The following is a 24,147-nucleotide window of genomic DNA, read 5'->3' as shown; positions in this document are numbered from 1 at the left end:
ACACTGTAATTGTAAACATCAAACTCATTTCCTGTAAGTGTTTCACATTAAAAGCCTACCATGTAAAGGTGGGATTATACCCTTTGACCTACCAAAAGGTAGGAATTGTTAGATTTCAGGCTGTGTTGTTGTACTGATGGAATTTGTGCTGTGTGTAATAAAGGCCTGTGTCCAATATGACAATGTTTCAGCTTCTACAGCTGATGTTACTAAAGGCTACAATTTGTGAATATATGATACATATATCAGAGGCAATATAAGATTTAACCACATTACTAAATTAATATGACATATCCCTACAGCTACTGTGAGCCATCCACCATTGTATGCTTCATGCTACTGGGATACTTGACAAGACAGCTGAGAGAACTGCAATGTAAATGTCAGTGTGTCAATTATTTGACAGTAATTTCGCAGCAGTGGAATCCCTCTAATTTGCTGCACTCACAGACGTTTTCTGCCACATTGCTGCTCTGAAATATACAGTAATGGGATGCTGCTCTGTCACCCCCTGTTCATTTATACTCTGTGTGTTTGTCATGTTGTGCTTAGTCTATTTGTGTGTTAGAAATTACTAATAGCTTGAGGCGAGGAATAAGTTGGAAACAGAATGGTGTTGTCTCCCACTGTCATCGAATTCACAGCCATCAAACTAATAATGTCTGTCACTGGAGAGGGCACTGAAGGAAAATGCTGTGATAACTTCATATACTGTATATACTTTTGTTAAAAAAAAATGGAAAGTACAGTCATGTCTTCCATAGCAGTGTACACATTCATGAATGTACAGCATGCAGGCAGGGACAAAAATGTGTTTACTGGTCTTAAATTTTGTCGTGAAGTTTATTTGATGGATCAAATTGTGTAAAAGTATAGTTATATAGCTATTCTTATTTTAAATGGATATAGGTTTAAATATAGAAAGACAGATACACAGTATACCTGTAACCGTGTGTCATTAGTGTAGCTATTTGTGTAAAGGCTACAATCCATTCAGTTGTAATAAAATACTGTAAAAACATCATCATTGTCAGCAGGCCAAATAGTATGGTACGGTATTGTAAAAAAAAAAAAAAAAAAAAAAAAAAGGAAATTCCAGCTCTCTGTTACAGTAGTCTCTATAATACTCCATGTATTATAAATACCAGTGGGCCTGTTTTCTGAAGCCAGACCTGGGAGTGCTGTCTGAGGTTAAGAGCCTATTGGCAGGGCGATTAAAGTAACTCGGCCGTGCACAAGATGAAAATGCATTTGGGTCTCATTTAGTATAACCTGTTTCTGGGCAAAGGAAGCCATGGTTGATGTGAGGGAGCACCGCCACGACTACAGAACCAGGCGTCTTGATGAAAAGGAAGAAAACCAGACGTGATGTACTGACAACTTGTGTGTTGTGCAGTGGCCAGAAAAATGGACATTTAGAGAAACCTCTATTGATGTTGCTTCTTATTCATCAAAAGCAGCATTTCTTTGAAAGTGGATGGTGCAACACAGTTAATGATAGCTTTTTTTTTTTCTTTGCATTCCCTGAGAGGTGAGCACTGCCAAGATGGTTTGCAGTTAAGCTGTGCAGACAGTATGCATTTTTATTAGTCTTGGGTGATATCCCTTAGCCTAGTATCCTGTTGTATGGCTAGTACATAGCAAATGCAAATTGAACACATGGAGGTTTTTAAGTACACATGGTAGTGAGCTCCCTCGGCAAAAGGATAAAGTTGCTGTTTACAGACCATGTACCAGTACTGAGTAACCAATATTAAAACCTGTTCTCAAGCCAAACAGGGAAACAACAAAGAACAATCATTGGTATATTTTGTATTTCTACTGTAAGCTTTATTTGTCAATTTTTTTTCTTTGGTTGACAAAAATCCCAAAATACACATCACCTCTTAATGCTATAATGTTGTTTCATTTCCAGACACTATCTGTAATTACAGGAAAAAACTATTTGTCCACTTAGCACCCTGAACCAAGAGTAGCGTGCAATATGGGTCTCTTTTCACACATATGTCATTCCAGGACTAACACACATACACACACATATACAAAATACACAACAGCACCCTAATTCTGTCACCCTAGATCTTGGTGTCCGTCACTCCTGCTGCTCCTGCTGCTCTTTATACTCTGCCCTCTCTCTCTCTCTCTCTCTCTCTCTCTCTCTCTCCCCTCCCATTTTTTGCCCAATTCTGTCTCTTGTACTCACACATCTACCACTTTCTCTCTTCTCTTACTTCTTCTCCATTTTCTCTCTCCTCAGTCGTTGCTCATATTAAACAGAACATTGTTATTTTATAACACTCGTAGTGGCTCCAAACAAAGCGAGAAAGAGGGAGATGGTTTAGACTATCTTTAAGCTGATAGGAGGGAGGTGGAGTTTCTGGGTCGGGTTCTTGTCAGCACTCAAACTGCTATTTGGCACCTGAGGAAAAAGCTTGTCACTCTTAATCTCATATTATGTTTGGCTGTGTGTCCCTGTGTGTGTGTGTGCCTTTGTGTTTTGGGTGCATGTGTTGAAACTGCCTGTGTGTGTACTCATATTTGTATATACTGTATGTTCACACGGTGTCACCCTGTGGTGTTAAAAATATTCCTCTGTGTGATTTCAGGGCCTTATTTTATTTTTTATTTTTTTTGATACGGCTGCACTACAGTATTTCTTTTATTTGTCCTCAGATGAAAGCCTTGTTTGTTCAAGAATTAAGAAAAACTGAACAATCCTTTGCTTAAGGGTCTTGAAGTTTTAAATATGATTTTATATATGATTGATGAATCAGGAAAATTGCTAATAATAGTGCAATAGACAAATGACCATGTGCATTTTTTAATTGCAGCTGTAACACTATATCAAGGAACATTGTGTGTTACAATAAAGCAACAACATGAATTGTAGAGCTAAAGAAAATGAATCACAATATCAACTAAATCATATCAATTCGTGAGTGGTGTGAAGTTGAATGAAGCAGGTCTTCGTCTTTCACGAGATAGACACGGTCCTGAGCTTAGACACTGTTTTCAAAACTTACCAACAACTCTAGTTTCTTTTTTCCTTCACTTTACATCATATAATACCACTGTCATTTTATTCAAAATATTAGCTGTGTGAGTATTGTGTTTGTTTTCATCCACTTCTGAGTTATCATGGTGTTCTTTTTGAAAATGAAAGCATTATGTAGTTTTACACAATCTTCTTAGATACTGCATTTTTAATAGAGAAACAAAGCTAAACCTACCAAACCATCAGTGGCTCCAGCTGAGTGACTGAGGCATTAATGAGAGCAGCATATGTCAAATCGTGAGCTAACATTGAATTCTGTTTGGTATACACTCAAGTTGAGCTGGATAACGTTAAAAGCCACAGCTTGTATAGATGGCAGATGAATCATTCTACCCTCTGGACTCCTATCAAAGTAAACTGTTACACAGCGAGAAAATAATAAAACTAGGCTCCTACAATTTTATTTTATGTCAAAAGTGATTCAACCATTCCAGTTTCATGCTGTTTTGCTGCTGTTGCCTACAGTCACCTGTTATTCCACACAATAGTTACAGTATGTTGAGACCATTAAAACCATCACTATAACATTACACTCTAACCACACTGCAGGTTTCTAAGATGACCTTTAATGCATCTTTTCTCTGTATTTCCACAGGTTCGGTATAGACTTCACAGCGTCCAATGGAAACCCTCGAGAGCCGTCCTCCCTCCATTACATCAACCCACTGGGCAGCAATGAGTATCTCGCTGCCATCTTAGCTGTAGGACAAATCATACAGGACTATGATACGTGAGTATCTAATGCAGCCTTCTTGGTTGTTACATTGCTTTTAATCAGTTGAGACTAGGCTGATGAGGTTAAGTGCTCTTGTAATGTTTGTTCCTCAAAGTGATCACAATTGCGGTTTGACTAGTCAAGGACTGACAGCACGGACTGCACCTGGGACCACATGAGAAAGACACTGATCAATTGGTCTCAGAGTATCTCCACAAACACCAGCTCAGATGTATCAGTACTGAAGTTTGTAAATTTAAATATATTCAAAAATTGAAAAATAAAAGTTTCCCCCTCTGTGATTTCCATGTATGTCACTGTGGGGTTTTAAATTAAACTGGTTTATCAGTTCCCTGATATCCATCTTAATCCCATCACCTACCCAGGCACCACTGTACAGAGCTTTAGCATGGGCGTCAGTGGTGCACACAATACTCACAACCATCAAGACCTAGGGTTGTGACACTGAAAACATCCCGAGACCATCAGTAATACATACATTTCTACAGATTTTTTTACAATAATTCCTCTACATCAACCTTTTTTAAAAGAAAGATAATCCATCAGAGTTTCTGCGTCTCCTTTCTTAACAAGAAGCCATTTTATAGTATCACTTGATTTTTCTACCAGGTCTCTGTTTGTTTCTCTGCAAATGACTTGAATGTGTGTCTTTGTGAACAAGGTAACAGGATTTCCTCTGCTGTCTAAATCCAGTTTGTTGAAATTAGATGAAAAAAAAAATGTTTAACTTACATTCCAATCTGTTGTCATGGTTTCTTCCTCAGCGACAAAATGTTTCCTGCTCTGGGATTTGGAGCCCAACTCCCACCAGACTGGAAGGTATGCGTGTGTTTGTTGGCGATGTTGTTGTTGTTGTTGTTGTTGTTGTTTTGTGTGTGTTTGTGTTTGTGTTTGTGTGTGTGCGTGCGTGCCTGTGATATATGTACTGAATGTAGGTGTGTGTGTGTGTGTGACAGAGAGAAAAGAGGGCTGGTGCCATGCAAACTTACAGGTTCAAACTTAAAGCAAGCCAGTATATACATACATTTTACAGACACACACACACACACACACAGACAGACTGTAAGCATTATACATGCATATTCACATGATTACGTAACTGTCAACCCATCTGTGTTGCCATGGCACTGAGCTGATGAAAAGGACAAAGGAGAGAGAGAGAGTACACAGAGAGATGGAGAGAGGGTAGGAGGGAGAAGGTGTGGGAGAAATGGCCAGTATTTCTCAACAATATTTTACACTATGGTGAAGAATGAATATCAAATTTATTGTCTTGTTTTTGTCTCCTCAGGTGTCACACGAATTTGCAATCAACTTCAACCCCACCAACCCCTTCTGTTCAGGTGAGATACTGTGCAGTAGTTACAATGGCAATAATGGATATTGATGTCTTAAACTGCAAAAATAAAACGATGAATGAGCTGATATTGGTTTTCCAAAATAAACACATCATTTTAACAGTATTTGATAAGGACACTCATATGATCCTGTAAAGCTCATTGTGACTTATATTGATACAAACAAACTTGACATTACTTAAAACTAACCAGCTAACTAACATACTGACTCGTTTTCTGTTTACAACTCCAGTCCAGTCATAGTAACATGAGCTGAAACTTTTCAGCTGGTGATAGCTCATCTATGCTTATAGCTTGTTGTCTTCTTTGTGGCTTGGACCCACATCTTCTTCCAGCAAGCTGTATGAACAGATAGGTGTTAGCAATGGAGATGTAAAACAATGATATTGCAAGTAAAAAAGGATACAGACCCATGTTAAAAAGATTAGTGTTAACAACAGAAAAAAGAAAAAAAGTTAATTTTGGGGACGGAAAAACATTGTGCCACTACATTATGAGTGCCGGACACACAGTTAGACAAAAAAGAAAAAGACATCATGCCATCTCCAGATCGTGTGACAGCAGCAGGTGCCGCACTTCTCTGTGAGTGTCTTGCTGAGTCTGAGTAAATAACACATTCACACTTCACCTACACTCTTTACTTAAGAAATTTGTCTGAGTTGGCATTATGAACGTCAGTGCACAAACAGTTGCTCCTGACAGTTCAGACCAGTGAAAGGTCTAGATGAGTGCTTTCACATTTAATTATTGACAGTGTTCAATTCTAAAGAAGTTAAATGCCTGGCACCTCCCCACCAGTCTGTCACAACTGAAGAAACTTTTTGGATGAGAAGCAGAATGTCTTCAAGTATCTACAGAAAGTGAAAGCAGATGCTTGCTGAAGATAAAGAGGAAGAAGAGTTTCACTGCATATAGTCAAATAGCATCAGGCTAATATTAAGCCAGCTCAGCATGCTGCATGCTAGCAACGTACATCTGATAAAATTTACATTTATGTTAGATTACAGTCACTCATTTGGCAGACGCTTTTACCCAAAGTGACTTACAAGTTAGCACTTTTAGCCATACTAGCGACATGGCTCTAGGGATGGCGTAGTCAGTCGGTTGGTAAGTCCACCACTTTGTTCACTATTGGATGAAATTTTGTGCAGATATTCATAGTCCCTGTAGGATGAATCCTGTGTGATCCCCTGATGTTTTCAGTAGCCCCAGCAAGACTTTTGTCTTTTCGTGAAATATCTTGACAACTATCAGCTGGAATGACATGAAATTTAGTACAAATATACGTGGTATCCAGTAAATGAATCTGAATTACTTAATTCATTCCCCAAACCATCCTCTAGAACCACCATGAGGTTTGCGTGTGGATTTTTGTTTTTACATGACCACTAATGAAATCACGTCACATCTACAAGATGGATTGTCACCAGGTTTGGTACAGACATTCATGGTTCCCCTAGCTTTTTTTCCTCTTGTGCCATCACCTGGTCTTATGATTATGACCTGAAAATCAATAGCATCCTCATCAGTCCCACGTGTACTTTGTGTTTTGTGCCAATTAGCAAATTAAATTGTTGAACATGGTAAACATTACATTTGATCAATATCAGCATTGTTGTGAGAATGCTAGGACACTGACCAATGACTGTATGTAAAGATGGATGACGTAACAGCTCCAGAGAAGTGAAGCCAAAACAGCTGGTGGCTGGCTGCAGTACAGGTCATAATAATCCCCACCCCCTCTATGTTAGTGGATGGGACATGGGCCAAACTAAAAAATCAAAGTTCACGTCAAATGAATTTTTCCCAAAGATGATTCCTGTCATTCTTAAATTCATAAATGCAGGTTTTGACATCAGGATTGATAGCTGTGGTTGACTTGTGATTGGTCAGAGAGGTGTATCAGTGGGACTTCAATACCCCGGCTCTCTCTGCCGTTCAGACTCCATATGACATTACCAAGATGGCAGCTGCTGTTTGGCTTCATTTTGGTACAGTGGTAGGAAGTGGAAATGTGTTGTATACAGTAATCAATGCTGACATTAACATTTAGCTAAAAGCACTGCTGTGCCAAACCTCGTAAAGCTGCACACATGACCGTGGACTCTCACTCTTGTTCAAATAGAAGTAGTAGTAAAAGGTTACTCAACATAAATGCATAGTATAACTAACATTTCTTCACCTTCACATCTGGTTAATTTAACTCAGTGTAAAGATTTGTAAACCCTCAGTATTCTGCCCCTATTTTGATGGACAACAAAGGCAGAGCCCCTTTTTAATATAATGCATTGGCATCAGTTAATGCACCATTAGCCTTTGAAATGTGTAGGATGCGAATGTGTTTATTGACAAATGCAAATGACTTGGAGTACCAACTGCTGGGAGCACAACTGTGAGACCCAGAATGAAATTGTGTAACACATATTTTAGCCTGACAGAGGCAGGAGGTTATGCTAAATAAGTGCAGATGTATAACTTGTACAATTCTTTTATTTGAAGGCCAGTGCAGCTTCCAGGGCACTAAAATAAAAAAGAATCAGGTTTAACCCTTTGGGAAGGCAGTCACAAAGTGAGTTGCTTGTTTAAGCTTATTTGAGTCTATCATAGCAATACTGATGGGAAGCAATAATGATTGGAGCTGGGAAATATATCTAAAATCAATATTTTCATAGGCAACTCTTTTTTTTTTTCATTCTCTTCACAAACCTCTCATCTTCCTCTGGTTCCTCTTTCCATCTTAAATCTAACTTCTTTCTCTCTCTGTCTCTAGGTGTGGAGGGTATTGCCCAGGCCTACTCTGCCTGTCTCCCTCACATTCGTTTCTATGGCCCGACTAACTTTGCTCCAATCATCAGCCATGTAGCGCGTTTTGCTGCTCAGGCCCTTCAACAGGAGAAAGCAGCGGTAGGTGACAATAACTAACTGCTTATCTGCCCTTCCACATTTTAATTACTCTTCTCTTGAACCCGTAAAATGAAAACAAGAAAGATGAGACAGGGAGTTGTCATTTATTACCAGGTAGTTGCATGTTACCCAACACATAACCACTACAAAGACATGCCAAAACACAGCCCATGATGATCCAGAAATAGACTGTGAAAGTGTGATGATACCCATAGGCTTGTTAAGGGAGTTTGAGAGTAACTGGAGGAAAGGCCATGTAATCCCCTAATTAAATGCTGTTAAATACTGAATTGAATACTGAATACATGCTAACATGTCAAACTAAGATGGTGAACATGGTAAAAAATTATACCTGCTAAACATCGGCAAGCGCTTGTTAGCATTTAGCCACAGCACATGCAGTTCTGTGCGTGGGGTTTGAAGATATATTTTGAGAAATTATGGATTTATGGGTTCAAGTAGCATCTCAACTCAAAAGTAGGACACACATCTTCAGTGGTGAGGGCTTTAGCACTTTTTTTTGATTGGCCTATAATCAACAAGTACATACAAAAGCCAAAGAACTGAGTACGGTTCAAACAAGTTTTTACAAAAATGAATATATCCTTACTTATTTACTCTGACACTTTGGCTGTGTGTGCCAATAAATTAGAGTATTCAGTTTGATATAGTCTCACTGTTTTTTTATTCATGATTTAACAATCTTAAGTCTCAGGTCTGAATAAAATGAAATGTATACTTGCCTACTTTTGAGTGTAGCAGCTACTTCCCGTTTACATGCAGACATTAATTAATGCTTATAAGTGCACACAGATAAACAGGAAAAGACAACAATGTGTTGGTCTAACTGTGTTACGTGGGAAAATAGTGTAATCACATTTTATTTCAGTATCTATATTTCTTGACTTGTGTTTCTCAAAATTATATTATAGATCTGCTTTTGTGGCTAAAACACTGCTCTTCTCCTTGAGCAGTGATTTGATAGCTCACAAACTGTGAGTAATGCTTGAGTTCACTCTCTCATTTCATCTCTTCACAAGATGTTCTACCCTTCTCAGTGCTATTTTTTGAGTTGAGTGCTCTCTTGCCCTAAAGGTGGTCTTCTGAGATGGTGTTTTGAATTTATTTGTACAATGCAAGCCTCTCTGTTGTACCTCACTTACTTTGTTCTTACCTTTCCCTCTAATTCACTGATCATATTGGTCCATCTCATAGGGCAAGTCACATCAAAGAAAGAAAGGTATACCACTACATACTGTTGTTTCCTCACCAGTAGTAGAACAGCAGTCAGTAGTGAATACCTGTCGGGGCAGTTTGTTCTCATAATTTAGCTACTCTGTTTAGCAGCTTGATGGCTGACAGGACAAACAAGTGTGTGCATCTGTTGGCACGGACTCCCTGGCATGTTGACCACAGTGCCAGGGAGGAGGGTGACAGACTGGAGTGACAACTTCTGTCCTTACACCACTTTGCAGCTGAGACACTGACCAGGCATTTCACACATTTCCGGGCATAACAGCATGATAGGGAGGCATCGTCCATCTCATTTTCTCCTTTTCATGCTAGTGGCATGGCTCAAGGGGATGGCAGTGTCTGTAGGTTTGCCAGTCCACTACTTTGGCTGAGACTAAAATATCTCAACTGTCAGATGAATTGCCATAAAATTTTGTATACACATTCCTGTGCCTCAGCATGAATTGTGTTCCCTGACATTTTGTCTAGGTCCATTATCAGATTCTTTGCCTGTTGGTTTGTGATCAGATGCCTGCCAAACTAATCCTATTCCCATCAGCCTCAGCTAAACTTTCTGTTTAATGATAATTAGAAAATGTTAACAGATGGTAAACATGGTAAATATTTTACCATGTATAATATACACCATAATATATGAGTATGTTAGCATGCTGACATTTAAGCACAGCCTCAGAGAACCCCTGGCATGCCTGTAGACTCTTTGTTTGTAGATGACCTGCTATCAAATATATAGTAGATCATCTACTAATAAGGTTAATCTGACCTGTAAATGTTACAGCACAAACATATACCAGCATTAGGACTCGTGTTGGTCTCCTAAAAGACAACCTGAAGCTACTTTTCATATATACTTTGACTCTTGTAGCCATTGCACTGCACAGTTGTCTTAAAATATGTATTAGCTTCATACATAACAGTATGTAGAGGAGCCATTTCCAGCTGAGCTTGTTTGAGTTCAGTTTTAGTCCAAACTAGTGAATTGCAGCATGCTGTACTTCCAACTGATGAACAACTGGATCATGTATCTGAGGTAGTAACACATGAAATCCAAATTAAGAACAAGCCTAAGGCTCTGTCTCACACCCAAGAAGACTTTCTATTTTGGTAGCATTTCTTGGTCAGAGGCATGAGCTGTAGGACTCAAAAGAAATTCCTTTTAGGCTGCGTTTAAATTGACAGTAACACAGTGTAAAAAAACACAACTGTCGTGTTGTAGTTGTGTTGCTACACATACTGATGATAGGTGTGATATGTAACTACAGTATCAATGAAACCCACAGTATTTTCACTTTACAGCAAGTATATTTAAACACAGCTACTTTATGCAACAGGAAAGAGCACAGGATGTTGTTTGTATGCAGGACAGTTTTATGCACAGGCAACTGCCACATGAGCACAAACGTTTGCAGCACTGCAGGAATAGCACTGTTGTTCAGTAAACTCAAATGACCACTGAATGAAATATAAAATACAACCCATAAGTACATGAAAACACTTAAACCACGTCAACTCTACAACAGTAATCCATTCATCCAACCATACAGTGTGAATGTAGGCATTATTAGTCATCTATTGCCCATTATGGCAGCTAGTTTTCCAAAATAGTCTTGTCTAGCATTTATCAAACATTTGTGTAGCTACAACAATAAAATAAAATAAGATGAAAATATAAAACAAACTACCAATAGATTCTCTGTGCCACTTTTATCATATACCGAGACTTGTTGATTACGACATCATTGACAACACTACTCATAATGCTGATCAACTCCTGTGTACTGTGTACGTCACATTACATGTTTGATCTATTTTGGCCAACTCACGGTTCGTTTTAATTGTGTACTCCAGTAAAGACAGAAAAACCATGTCCTAATATATATCGCGACTGACACACCAACTAAAGCGTGCAAACTTAATCTTCGGTCAGATAAAGAACTCACTGAAATAACAGGCGATACATAGATGAGTGTCATCACGTCATCAGAATTTTATTATTTCATTTATTTCTTTAAATAACACAGTATTTTGTTTGTTCTTTGGCTATACAGAAGTCTCAAATGAGCATTATTTGGCTTGGCTGCCTAGAGTCTATTCAAATCACAGCTGAATGTGCAATCACTGCTGCTGCTTTAGCTTCTAAATCTGCCACTTGGGGACCCAAATAAGAGTATTTGCCTGCTAGCCACAGACTTGCTTACCATGAGACAGCAGTATTTAGCACTGGCAAAGACTGAAACCCCAGTGAGGCCTAGTGGTGCAGCAGCAGAATCATGTCAAGCCCATGTATCTATTTTAATTTCTAATTGAATGTTTTTCACATTTAACCAGTGTAGAATGAATGGAAGTAGTCATTACATAACAAAAAGAAAGGATCCTTTAATAAATAGCAGGCTGTGCAGCTGGAGGAAGCCTGCCCCATCCATGATTCAGTGTGTTTCAGTCCATGCTTGTGCACTTTTTTTGTTTTGTCCTTGAGTTCATGTTTCTGAGTGCGTGACTACACTGCAGCTAAAACGCCACAACAGCGGGCGCAAACTGAGGTCTCACACATGGTGCTGACGTCAGAGACGACAAAGAGCCTTGGGAAACTTGGGTTAGGAATTACATTACCTGTAAGGCTCAGTATGATGTTCTCAGTGTGGTCAGTCATACAAAAAAAAAAAAAAAATTAAAAGCTTTGAGCTTCGGATCTACAAACTTCCATCAAATTGCACATGTTCCCCTCTTGTACGTTATCCTCCTGCCTAAATCTGAAGAGAGTGCAGTAGCTGGGTATCATTATGCTCCCACAGTGCTTTTTGTCCGTAATTGTACCCTGTCACCCTGTGCAGAACAAATACATGAGCAAAATACACAAAGGGTTATACTCGTCTATGTGTCGTGTCCCAGAATCCTTTTGTTTCTGTAAGGAAATGATTGCAGACCCTTTTCTTGTTTTTTATTATAGTGAGTTCAAACATGGGTAGACCATGGGAAGACAATAAGATGTGACAGCCACAGCAGAAGCGTGTGTGGACCACATACTGGGGTAGTGGCTGGTGACTGGCGTGTATGTGTGTGTGTTGGGGTAGGAGGGTGGGTAGGTAGTAGGCTGCACAAATCGGACTGCTGCTCTGCCCCAGTGTTCCTGTTCCTGGTTCTGATAATGAGAGAACCTGTGACTGCAGACTGTGTACGAACACACTCCTGCCACTCACACACACACACACACACACACACAGGCTGCAGGCCAGTGCAGTCTACATGTGTCCCAGTGTGTGAGCGACCCTGCCTGTCTGTGTGATAATGATTCTCTAATGAGCGCTGCTGTTAGCACATTAAAGAGACAGGCTTCAGAGCCCTCCCTGTGTGTGTGTTTCTTTGTGTGTGTGTATTGTGGAAGTGGGATTTTTGAAGTAAGCGCTGAAGAAAAGTCAGTGTGTGTCTTCACCTTGTCTAATCATAGGATAACCATTTATATTCTAGTATGTAGATTGTTTTTTCTGTGCATACGCTCATATGTAGTCTGTTTTATGTCAGATAACATTTTTAATCTGTAAGCGAGGGGCCTCTATCACAAAGCCAGTTCAACTTATTCTGGATTTTTGTGGGTTACAAGGCTCCACTGAGTCTAATATTGTCCATCCTGGATACTCAGTATCAGAAAGCTGGTTATTAGTTGGCTCAGTTAAGTCAGGGTTTTCACAGAAGAGTCAAAGGGCCCTATTTTTAATGGCAGTGTAACAACCAACACAAGTGGCGATCTGGCTGTTGTTTTACTGACCTTGAAATTCACTTTGTGCATCTGTGTGCTATTTTAGCGCCCAATACAGTGCATTGGTGCGCACTTGGGAAGAGAGGCAGTTCATTCAAATTAGGCAGGAGGAAGTTGTTGGTATTTTTATACATGTTACGCTGAGGATAGATGTCTGTTTCTGGCGTAACGTCCCTTCTATCCCTTCATCAACAAGAGCAAACTAAATAAAAGCAACCAGTAGATGCTTTAAAATCAGCAACAAAATAAATGTTTTGTGGATGACGCAGGAATCTATGTAAATCTGTGTGCACACATATATTAATTAATGTGATTCTGACATTATCTGTTGTCCACTGCTGCTTTATATTGTATAAAAAGTTTCTCCTTCTGTTCATTAAATCTCTGCAGCCGTGTGAACGCAGCAGGACACTGTGGTGATAACTGTGCAGCCTCAGATTTGAGAAGCATCACGCCAGGGCACAGTGCTTACCTTCATTATCACAACACCAAGCTGCTACAGAATAACAACACACACCTTTGCACACATCAGTCCAGTTGGTTGTAGCTCAGTATTCTGCTAGTTTATATGGGAGACATTGGATTACAGCAGCGTATCAATCCTGTGTGTCACTGCCTTATTCTTGAAATGTATTAGAAAGCATAAACCGCTGTGTCACATTTTACAATATGTGACACAATAGTATTGAGATACAGTGGAATTAAAACTGAAATAGCATTGGACTGAAAATGTCATATAAATGGCTTTGTCAATGTGTTTTTATTATTTATATTTCTCATGATTGTGTTACTCTGCTCCATCGAGACAATAATATAATTTCCTGGAGAAGCCTCTCTCTTATTTGTTGAGCTGTTTTTGTCATTGTGAGTTGCATAGCTTTTACAGAGCAATAAGACCACTGATGTGATTGGTTCAGAGTATATTTATTAATCACCACACCCTCTACATTCCACTTCACCCAGCCAACTTTTTGCACTTTGCATACAAGTGCACTTGGAGACGCCCACAGTGTGCGTCCAAAACTAAATGCTTTGCACTTATTTTTGGCTTATCACCAGCATCATGAGTGAAATACTGACAGGAGAACTCCACCAATTGTACACATCAAGTCTGTTTACAGAATATGGGGAGTACTTTTGGAGCTTTTGTGGTTACAGAGGGAGTTGTGTGAAGTTTGATAAATTGCTTCAAGTGATGTTGCTTGCATTTTCAGGTGGCTAAAAACATGACTCCAGACTAATGCTTATGTTGGTCAGTGTCTATTGGATGTGAAAATAAGCCAGTATTTGCTGTTACATTAGCCTTAAGGCAGCTAGAATCGATATTTTTATAACAATGTATTAAGACATAAAATGAAAACAACGTGAAAGCAACTTTTAGGTGACTTTTAATGTTAATATTGTGTTAATATTGTTGCACTGCCCCCAAGTGGCCAGAAATTCAATCAGTGCAATTTAAAATCCAAAAACACTCCGTCAGGGAACAGATACTATTTACAGCTACCAGGTAGTATTACTAATTCCCTGCTATATAATACATATTCAGCATTAGTGTATTTTCTTGATTTCCACCTAAAATAAGTTTGATGCTACCTGTGTATTTATTGATATATTGTCAGAATGCAGTACAATAATGATAATAGCCAAATAAACAAATAAGTAATAGAACTCTGTCTTTTACATGAGTATTTACTCTATGTAAGTGTATTTCACCAACAAAGCATGGTCCCCTGGAGGTGGTTTAGTCATCATTAGTGTATGTTTGTTTCTTGTAAACAAAAATGACAGAATGAGTGCCATCTGTCCACTCAGTCCATCTCCAGACTTGGCCATGACACGTTCCCCCTTTCTCATGCAGTATACAGATACACATTTTGTGCCCTTTGTGCATTCATCATGTTCCCCCACTCTTTTATTCAGGTTTGTCCTTTAATTTGCATGGAAATGTATAGATATGATAAACATGTATACCAGACTAAAGGATGATTCAGTCTTATCCTGAAGCCTCTTTCTCTCTTGATTCATTGAAAATTATTTGGTATTTGTTCTTTTCTCATAATTTCTCATTTAGCCATTCATGATTCACTTCCCTTCCTCCTGTTCTGTTTAAGTCAGTTTTTTTTTTTCTTTTTTCCCCTCATTTTTCCCCTCAGGAACAGATGGTGTGCTGGGTAATATGAATGGAGCTCAACTCGATGTAATGCAGAAAAGCTTTCATTCTGGTTTCTATTTTTTTTTTTTTCGCACTTTGTCCCTTTGCTTACCGTTATTGACGGCGAAACCATGAATGTAACTGATTTTCTCATATTTTGTCACACTGCGGATTCCTCTTGGGAGTGCATTGGGATCTGTTTCACATTTAGCAATGAAAGTTCAACTAAAAGTCACATTTTCTCTCATTTCCCTTTCTGTCTTTTCTCCTTCCTTTTCTCATTCTCTCTTCATCTCTTCCCCTCCATCATCCCTCTTCCCCTCTGCAGCAGTACTTCACTCTCCTCATTATAACAGATGGCGTCATCAGCGACATGGACGAGACACGCCATGCCATCGTACAGGCGTCTAAGCTACCCATGTCCATTATTATCATCGGTGTGGGCAATGCAGACTTTGCTGCCATGGAGTTCCTAGACGGAGATGCCAGTGTTTTGAGGTCCAACACAGGAGAGGAGGCTGTTCGGGACATTGTGCAATTTGTCCCTTTCAGGGATTTCCGTAACGTGAGTATTGGTCTCAGCCTTTTAAAACATGAAAACCAGGGGGATCACAGAGTGAGTGGTTGAGGTTAACTGGTTGTCAAGTTTGACGTTGACCTCCAAATAACTTTTTAAACAAAGTATAAGTTTAAAAAAAACATCTTAAAGTGTCATAAAGGCCCTGTTTACATGACAACAGTTTTACTTAAAATGGAAACGTTTTTCCTTTGCGTTATAAAGAATTCTGCATTCACACAACAACGTTGCGAAAACAATCTTCATGCACACTGATCTGCAAAAACGATTGAAAACACAGATGCATGCATGTCAGGCCAGTAGATGGCGATGTAACCTGATGAGCTTGCGACAGAAATGCAACTCAGTAGTGGTGCAGGAATGAGTCCTAAAACCTGGAAATAAGTTATTGATTCCGTCTCCCAAAATTCAATGGGTTTTTTGGTTAAATGCTTGAAAAAAGGTATATAGTTAGCACATGCTCAGGACATTTTCACATTTTGTTCTACAACATAAAAAAACATCAGAAAATATCCCACTTGTGATTTTTAAAGTTTTTACGCGTCCTAAAAAAGATGGTTGATAACAAGTGGCTAAATGAGACTACAGAGGTCATGACTATGTCATAATGGGCCTACAAAAATATGTCATCCTTGCATCAGTCTATTGTTGTTGTTGTCCTCTTATTTGTGCATGGCTACTAGGCTGAAAACATAATAGCCATGCCTGAGAAGCGGCAGTGTTGCCACAGTTTTCACAAGAACTGCATATTTCCAGTTTACACAGCGACAGAAATGGTGGCGCTTTCAAAAGGTTACAGTCTGGAACCCGATTTCAAAAGTTTGTTTGTTCAGAACGAAAGGCCCTTTGTGAACGAAAGGCCAGTCTGCTTTATCAGGATTGTGGGTGTTGTTTGATCAGATTTGATTGACAGTTGAAAACTTGAAAAACCAACAACTGTCATGAGATTCTGATTCAGACATAATTCGTCATCCATGGGCTGAATAACCAGCTGAGGAAGTTAAAATCACCAACAAACAACAACCAGTCGATCATTGAGGAATTATCATCATTCATCAAAATGAACAATCATCAATCAGTCATGATGAGGCTAAATAATTCAAAGCATTCAATCATACTCAGATTAAAAAACCAAAGCAATCAACTGAAGCCTAAATGAACTATAAGAATAGTAAAAACGCTTCAAATGACAAGTGAAAAATAATCAAAGAAATAATCAAGATAGCAGTCAGTGTTTTTACATTGGTTTGGAAAGCAATCTCAAATCAATTAGAATGCAATAAGAAAAGGTAAAATATCACATTAAATGTCTGCCACCAGATTACATTGTTAAAATCATAGCAATCCAACAAAGAAATTCATCCAGTGTGAGCAAACAGAAAAGTATGTTCATTAAAAGATTAAAAGCGTTCATGAGATATGAATGACGATAAATCTACATTGGAAAGTAGTTTCTGAGTAGTTATAGGTGTAAAGTCAAGCAAAGGCAGTGTCAAACAAATCTCAAACAAACACAATTGCTCCCAGGAAATTGCCTAAGAAGCCCTCGACCATCAAAATGCCTGACATTTTATGCTCTTCTTAAACCTGTCTGTATCTGCAGGGTGTGTAAGTAAAGAATGGGTATTTTTATTTATTTATTTATTTCCCCCCAAATACACGATTAAATGGACTAGGCGCTACAATGTCCTCGGTGGAACTGTGTGGAACATGAATATTTAGGACACATACAACCACCTGTTTATATAGAAAATAGTTTCTGGTGAATCATCCACAAAGTTTAACAACTAAACTGGTCTCAGTGAAGTTTGGCATCTTCTAGCAGAGTTGTAGCTGTTTTGACTCACTGATGTGTTTTGCAGTGTCACTTTGACTCCATTTTAGTGCTGCAGTAGAGGCTTTACCTAATGACATGATGTCATGCTGTCTGAGTGTGGATGTGTTACCAAATGGCAGCCTGTTGCTACTCAGATTGTAGCTGCTCACACACAGAGTCTGCTAGATGAGGGTAGCTGCCTGGTTATCTCATACTCAACAGAGACACTGTCAGTGTGTGTGTGTGTGTGTGTGTGTGTGTGTGTGTGTGTGTGTGTGTGTGTATGAGTGAGTTATGTGTTCTGTTGATGAGCGCACATACACTGGAAAGCGTTAATGTTTATGAGTGCTCATACATGTGTGATATTGGCTAGCACACGGGTTAATTACTGTGTGCACATTTACAGGCTGTACACAGGAGGCCTAATTTAGTGCATTTTTGTTTTTGTCATTTTTGTATGTTTTTTTTTGTGTGTGTGTGTGTGTGTGTGTGTGTGTGTGTGTGTGTAGGCTGGTAGTGGGTGAGCTGACTTCCTTTGTTGTGGGAGGAACAGACAGTGTTTGCTGGCTTCATTCCAGTTTGTTGGTGGGAGGGTGAGAGACAGCAACAGACAGGATACAGAGAAAGAGGGAGAAACGAAGCTGAGACAGAGGAAACATTAATGAGAGTGACCTGAAATGATGAGCTGTGTTGGCAGACCAACTTTTACAAGAAATTATCCTTATGAAGTTGGAAGTTAGCAGCTATTGTAGTAATAGAATTTATGTGTTGTGTTATTCTGTATCTACTGTAGTCAGAATCTGCTTCAAAATCTAATTAACAAGACCAAGCACGGTAAAACAATTTACAGTAGCAAGAAAAAGTAAGTAAGTAAGCCCTTTGTAATTATTTGCATTTATGTATATTTTTGTCTTAAAATCTGGTCAGATATTAATCTAAGATACAATTATAAAAAAGCACAATCTATTTTAACTAAAAAATACACAAGTCATTGGAATTGAAGGAGGCGCGTTCTCTAAAAGTGGGTGCCTAGCTAAGATGACTTGAAAGGCGCAATGCTGAATGCTCAATGAGGTGGAAAAAAAAAAGACAAAACAAAACAAAGCAAACAAAAAACAACTTAAAGAAATCATTGGAAATGGTTAACATCTCTGTTCACGAGTCCATATGCAAATCATGGTGCATGGCTGCATGGAGTCCATGGTAGGATACCACAGAGAATGCTTCTGCTCTCCAAAAGAAACATCATCATATGCCTGAAGTTTGGCAAAGACCCCCACAACGCTACTGTGAAAATGTTTTATGGACTGGTGAAGCTAAGGTTGAATTGTTTGGGAAGAACATGCAGCGCTATGTATTGTTTAAAAAAAACTGCATACCAACATGAAAACAACCCCTTTGGTGAAGCACAGTCATGAGTTGGGGCTGCTTTGCTGCCTCTGGCTCTAGACAGCTTGCTATAATGGAGGGAAAATTAATTCCCAAGTTTATCAAGGTATCTTGCAGGATAATGTCAGGATGGCTTTCCACCAGCTGAAGCTCAAGAGAAGCTGGTTGATGTGGCAGGATAATGACCTTAAACACTGGAAGTAAATCTGCTACAGAATGATTTCCAACCAAAGAGCATGAGTCCAATAGAAATCCTGTGGAATGACTTTAAGAGACACCACACACCAGACATCCTAAGAATATGTCTGTGCTGAAGCATTTCTGTCAGAAGAATGGTCCAAAATTCCTCCTGAATGTTGATACATCTGATCTGCAGCTACCAGTGCTTTTTAAAGCATCCTGTGTGACTTTCAGTGGGGGAACAAGTATTCAGATCCTTTACAAGTGCCACATAATAACACAAATAAACTAACTGATTGAGGCAGCGGTATTCCAGAAATTCCCATGGTCTGTGAGGTAAAAGTATTGTTTTTGTCACTGGAGTCTGATTGTGATATTTAGCCCAAAGTTTCTGGTTAAACAAAAACTCTCTAAAGAGAAGGTCTGTCTCAGTAGGACTCCCATCAATAATGTTGAATAACAATCTGAGCCTATCAGTGGCTAAAACAAGAAGTTTAGTGGACGTACTTTGACATGGACAGTTGCCCATTAGATTGCATTGCAGCAGCTGTTTGCAGTGGTCTGGTTCACAGTTCTTGCTCAACAACACCAGCAATTCCAAAGATTTTTGTCCTTGGTGATCGTTAATGCACAAAAACATGGGAAAATAAGCCTGGAATTATCCTTTAATGTGCGTCATGCTCTTTTTTTTTTCCTCTCCCTCTCTCTTTCAGGCACCTAAGGAGACTCTTGCCAAGTCGGTCCTGGCCGAGCTGCCTCAGCAGGTCACCCAGTATTTTAAACAGCGGAATCTCCCCCCCATCAACCCAGCACCGGAGTGAGACACCCCCACCGAAGACGAGAGCTCACACTTTGTACAATAGCCCAACAAAACCTCTCTTCTCATCAACGGCAAACAATACAGAATGAAAGTGTGTATATTAGCTGTGAACAAAAATGAGTTGTGGACAAAAAATAAATAAAAAATAAAAAATAAAATATTGAAGACATCCCTGCCATTATATTTGCAAAGTTGTACTGGTTAAAGAAAGTTTGGTCCAGTGTGAATCCATCAGAAGTGATATTCTCTGCTCTGTTAAAGCTTTCCAGCACACAGGTCTATGATGATAACATGTAAAGGATGTGATGGCAGGTGTCTCCAAGTGAGTTTATGAATATTCAGGTAAAACATTGGCCGTTTTTAGAGGAATGAAAAATATCTTGATTCATCAGGATGTGGGTTTTTTTCTTTTTGCATGTGTGTCTTGTGACTTATACCATGTGATACATACAACTCCTTGGTGTAAAGTCCCTTCTAAAGCTGAACTATACCAGTGATTGAATCCTCTCCTGTTGTCGTACGGATGATTTTCAGGTAGCAGATCAGATGAAGGCTGCTTTTATGCTCACATGATGTGGACTCGCAGACTGAGCCTGAACAGAACACGATGTCTTAACCCCTGCTCCATTTAGAAGTTTTGATCACCTGTTGTCTGAGAGGCAGGTTTAACGCTCCACTGTGTTTATTCGATTCAAGAGGACAGAATCAGAGAATGAAGCTGTAGTGGTAGCTGTAGCACAAACACAGGATAGGTGTGGGATACTGTGCAAACTCATTTGGCTGTTAAATATGGGGCTTTTGCAAAATTCTTGTATTTCTTATGACTTTGATTCATTCTGCATGTTGCCAATATCTACTCACTGTTTACAAAATGATACTGATGATCAGAAATGCATGATTTTTTTTTTTTTTTTCAGTTTGTATTTACCAGATTTTGTAAATATTTTAATGAGATTATGTTGAAAGCGAAGGTGTTACATGGCAAAGAACGATGTGAGAAGGCTGTTACTGTCAGAGTTTTCATGAGTGGAAGCAGATGAGAACTTTCTGATATGCATATATATATATATATATATATATATATTTGAATGTATATTTATATGATGCTGTTTACGTTCTGATAAGCCAATGTTTCTGACATGTTTTTAATGTACTTTTTATGCAGTGCTGAATTGTGTAAACTGCTACTATGTGTATTACTGTGCATCTTTGTACTAAATGTGATATTCATTTTATAAAGTTGTGTCTATGTCCACACTCAGGTTAATAAACTGAAGAAAATGGTGCATGTTCTCTGTGTTTCGGTGGATAAAGCACACATGGAAGAACACAAAATGATGACAGAGACACAAAACAAAGAGAGGCAAAACAACTGCAAAGACATGTAGGGCAACCACAGATATGAAATGACCTGGAATTGCTGTGAAATGATTACAAAGAAAGAACAACCACAAAATGATATTTTTTTTTAAAAAAACTACTAATAGGTGCAAATCAACCACAGAGACACCCCCACCCCACGCCCCGTTACTAACAGGTGTGACAAAAATCACTCACACTAGATCTGTGTTTAACTCCACATGACTCAGCCATGATTTTTTTCTGTTGGTTTTCTTGGACTGAACACATAGTGACTTACAGACTGATTGTACCAGTTAAACAGACTGAACAGAGTGGATTCAGTAAACAAAATGTGGCATCAGAGAAACATGTATAATAATTCTCATCAAAATAGCACTTTTATCCCACAACCTTTTAAGGCAGTATGTGGTTTTGTTTGTTGTGTGGTTTGGTGCTGCTGCATTTAGCACAAACCACCTTGAACAAACTGTAATAATTGCCACATGGAAGAACGTGGTTGCTAGCGATTTCTTTTCATCTAGATGGCTTGTGTTTGGTACAACTCAAAGCTCAAATCCTGAGCTGATATTTTTGTTGTGTATGTTGGTTTTATTATTTGTTGTCATAGCAACTCCTTTCACAGCTACACTAGAGGTACTGAGCTTCATCTGTAGGTTCAACCGAGAAACCCACGGCTGCCTTAATGATGTCAGTGAACTGTCCTCAGACAAACTGAAATGCTTGTTACTGGCCGTGGACGCAAGATAAAATTAACTTCAGTCATCATCTTCATCATCGCCCTGTGTTTGCTTCCTCTCATACACTCATATGGCGATGCACATAACTTGAGACATTTTATCCACCAAATACAAACATTGGACTGTTGGGTCTGTTTGATGCCACTGAGAGTTTTTATATTTTGAAATTATCTCACTTTGACTGCCACCCAGTTTTAGTCAGCAAGCTGAGCTCAGCTCCACATGCACAAGGCTCCTGCCAAGGTTTTAATGAGGACTGAATACACATCCTAGAATCCAATTACCCAAATTAATTTTGATCTAGCACAATTTTACACATTAATTTTATGGCCCGTGTAGGTCTGGCTCTGAGCCACGTCTCAGATCTTTTAACCCCTAACAAACTGGTTGAGTCTTTATGAAGAGTGACAGTATTTTTTGTGTTTATTGTTTTTACAGTACTGATCATTCATCATCCAATCTTTCAAACCCATTAAAACAACTTTTAAAGAAAGACTTTGTATGATGTATTTTATACTTCAGTAGAGTAAGCCAGCTGGGCTGGAATATTATTTTTGCTTGGTTTCTTCTTCATTGTTTGTGTAGGTCTTAGATATCCATCTATGCACAGGCAGGAAAATTATACAGAACAAGATGATGGTGCTATGAAAAGAATGTTTATATTGTGACTTGCTTTGCAAATTCAAATGTTCATTTGCATTAATCAGTGCCCAATTGCGCGTCCAGAGGTACAAGTCATATAACTTTTAGCCATATCAGAGGCACTCCAGGTATGGCAATGAAAAGTCAGACCGTCACTTCAGTCCAGAGTCCAAAATCTTAACAAGGTCATTACTTTTGGGTCTATTAGCAAAAACATACAAAACTAATGACATTCCCATCAATCTCATATAGTCCTCTGTTTAGTGCTAATTGGTGCGTTTTAGCATTATAACACGCTAAACCCAGAGTAGTAAACATACCCTCAGTGTTCATTCCTCAGTATATTGTCATTGTGACAGTGTTAGCATGCTGATGGTAGCATTTAGCTCTAAGCCCCTGCCGAAGTACAGTCTCACAGAGCTGCTAGCATGGCTGTAGAGTCTTTTGTCTTGTAAAAAAAAAAAAAAAAAAAAAAAAACAACACTGCATTAACATTGATTGTTGCTTTAAGGTCCTTTTTTGTGTGTAGGTTGTGTTTGGAAAATAGGCCTCTAGAGGGAAAACATTAAGAATAATTTGTCTTCAGAGGTCAAAGGTCAGAAGAGGGCTTGTTGCAGAACCAGTGATGCCGTCATTATGCACTCACTCCACCGATTTTATACATATACAAGTGTGCTAACGTGTCTTGGGGATTAAGTTGTATAAACCCTTTTATGGCTCCAAAGGGAGCAGTATGAAGCCTGATCAATGGCCTCAAGGAATGTCGCAGTTAGCGCTGTTTGGGGCTGATGACTACAAGTCTGAAAATGAAAAAAAAATCTACTGGCTCCGATCTGGGGGTTGGGACCCTATAATAAGTCCCTAGAGAAGCATGAGTGGGATTTAGATTTCTTATTATTCTTTAACTGGGCAGCATGAAGGTGCAGTCGTTAGCACTGTTGCCTTACGCCAACAAGGTTCCAGGTTCAAGCCCCTTTTGCGTGTGGAGTTTGCATGTTCTTATCGCCTGTGTGGGTTCTCTCCAGGTACTCCAGCTTCCTCCCAAACACATGCAGTTTAGGTTAATTGGTGACTCTAAATTGCCCGTAGGTGTGAATGTGGGTGTGAATGGCTGTTTGTCTATGTTGGCCCTGCGATGATCTGTCAAGGGTGTAACCTGCCTCTCACCCAATATCAGCTATAATAGGCTCCAGCCCCATGTGACCCTTAACGGATAAGCGATAAAGATAATGGATGGATGGATCTCTAACCTCGTCAGATACACGATACTTTTACTTTCGTAGGCCTCTTCAAGAATGGAAGAACCTTCTCCCCTCTCCACATAGGATAGTTCTGGTCACATCTCTTACCAAGGCCATTCTACCCTGATTACTCAGATATGCTGGGCAGCCAGCTTCAGGAAGAGTCCTGA

At 39.1% G+C, this 24,147-nt stretch overlaps 1 protein-coding gene across 1 annotated transcript in view; it reads left to right on the top strand.

The window, feature by feature from the left end:
• cpne2 (copine II) overlaps positions 1-21,288 on the top strand; it is a 43,790-nt gene extending 22,502 nt beyond the window's left edge. The window contains exons 11-16 of the mRNA XM_051073574.1: positions 3,654-3,785; positions 4,556-4,610; positions 5,083-5,134; positions 7,920-8,053; positions 15,542-15,778; positions 19,889-21,288. Coding sequence (XP_050929531.1) covers positions 3,654-3,785; positions 4,556-4,610; positions 5,083-5,134; positions 7,920-8,053; positions 15,542-15,778; positions 19,889-19,996 — 718 coding nt within the window. The 3' untranslated portion in view covers positions 19,997-21,288. The remainder of the gene's footprint in view (positions 1-3,653; positions 3,786-4,555; positions 4,611-5,082; positions 5,135-7,919; positions 8,054-15,541; positions 15,779-19,888) is intronic.
• The last annotated feature ends 2,859 nt before the right edge of the window (positions 21,289-24,147 follow it).

Source organism: Lates calcarifer, linkage group LG10 (genome assembly GCF_001640805.2).
Source record: "Lates calcarifer isolate ASB-BC8 linkage group LG10, TLL_Latcal_v3, whole genome shotgun sequence".
Classification (NCBI taxonomy): Eukaryota; Metazoa; Chordata; class Actinopteri; family Centropomidae; genus Lates; species Lates calcarifer.
Note: the sequence above shows the minus strand (reverse complement) of the source record. Positions and strands in the feature narration are given on the sequence as shown.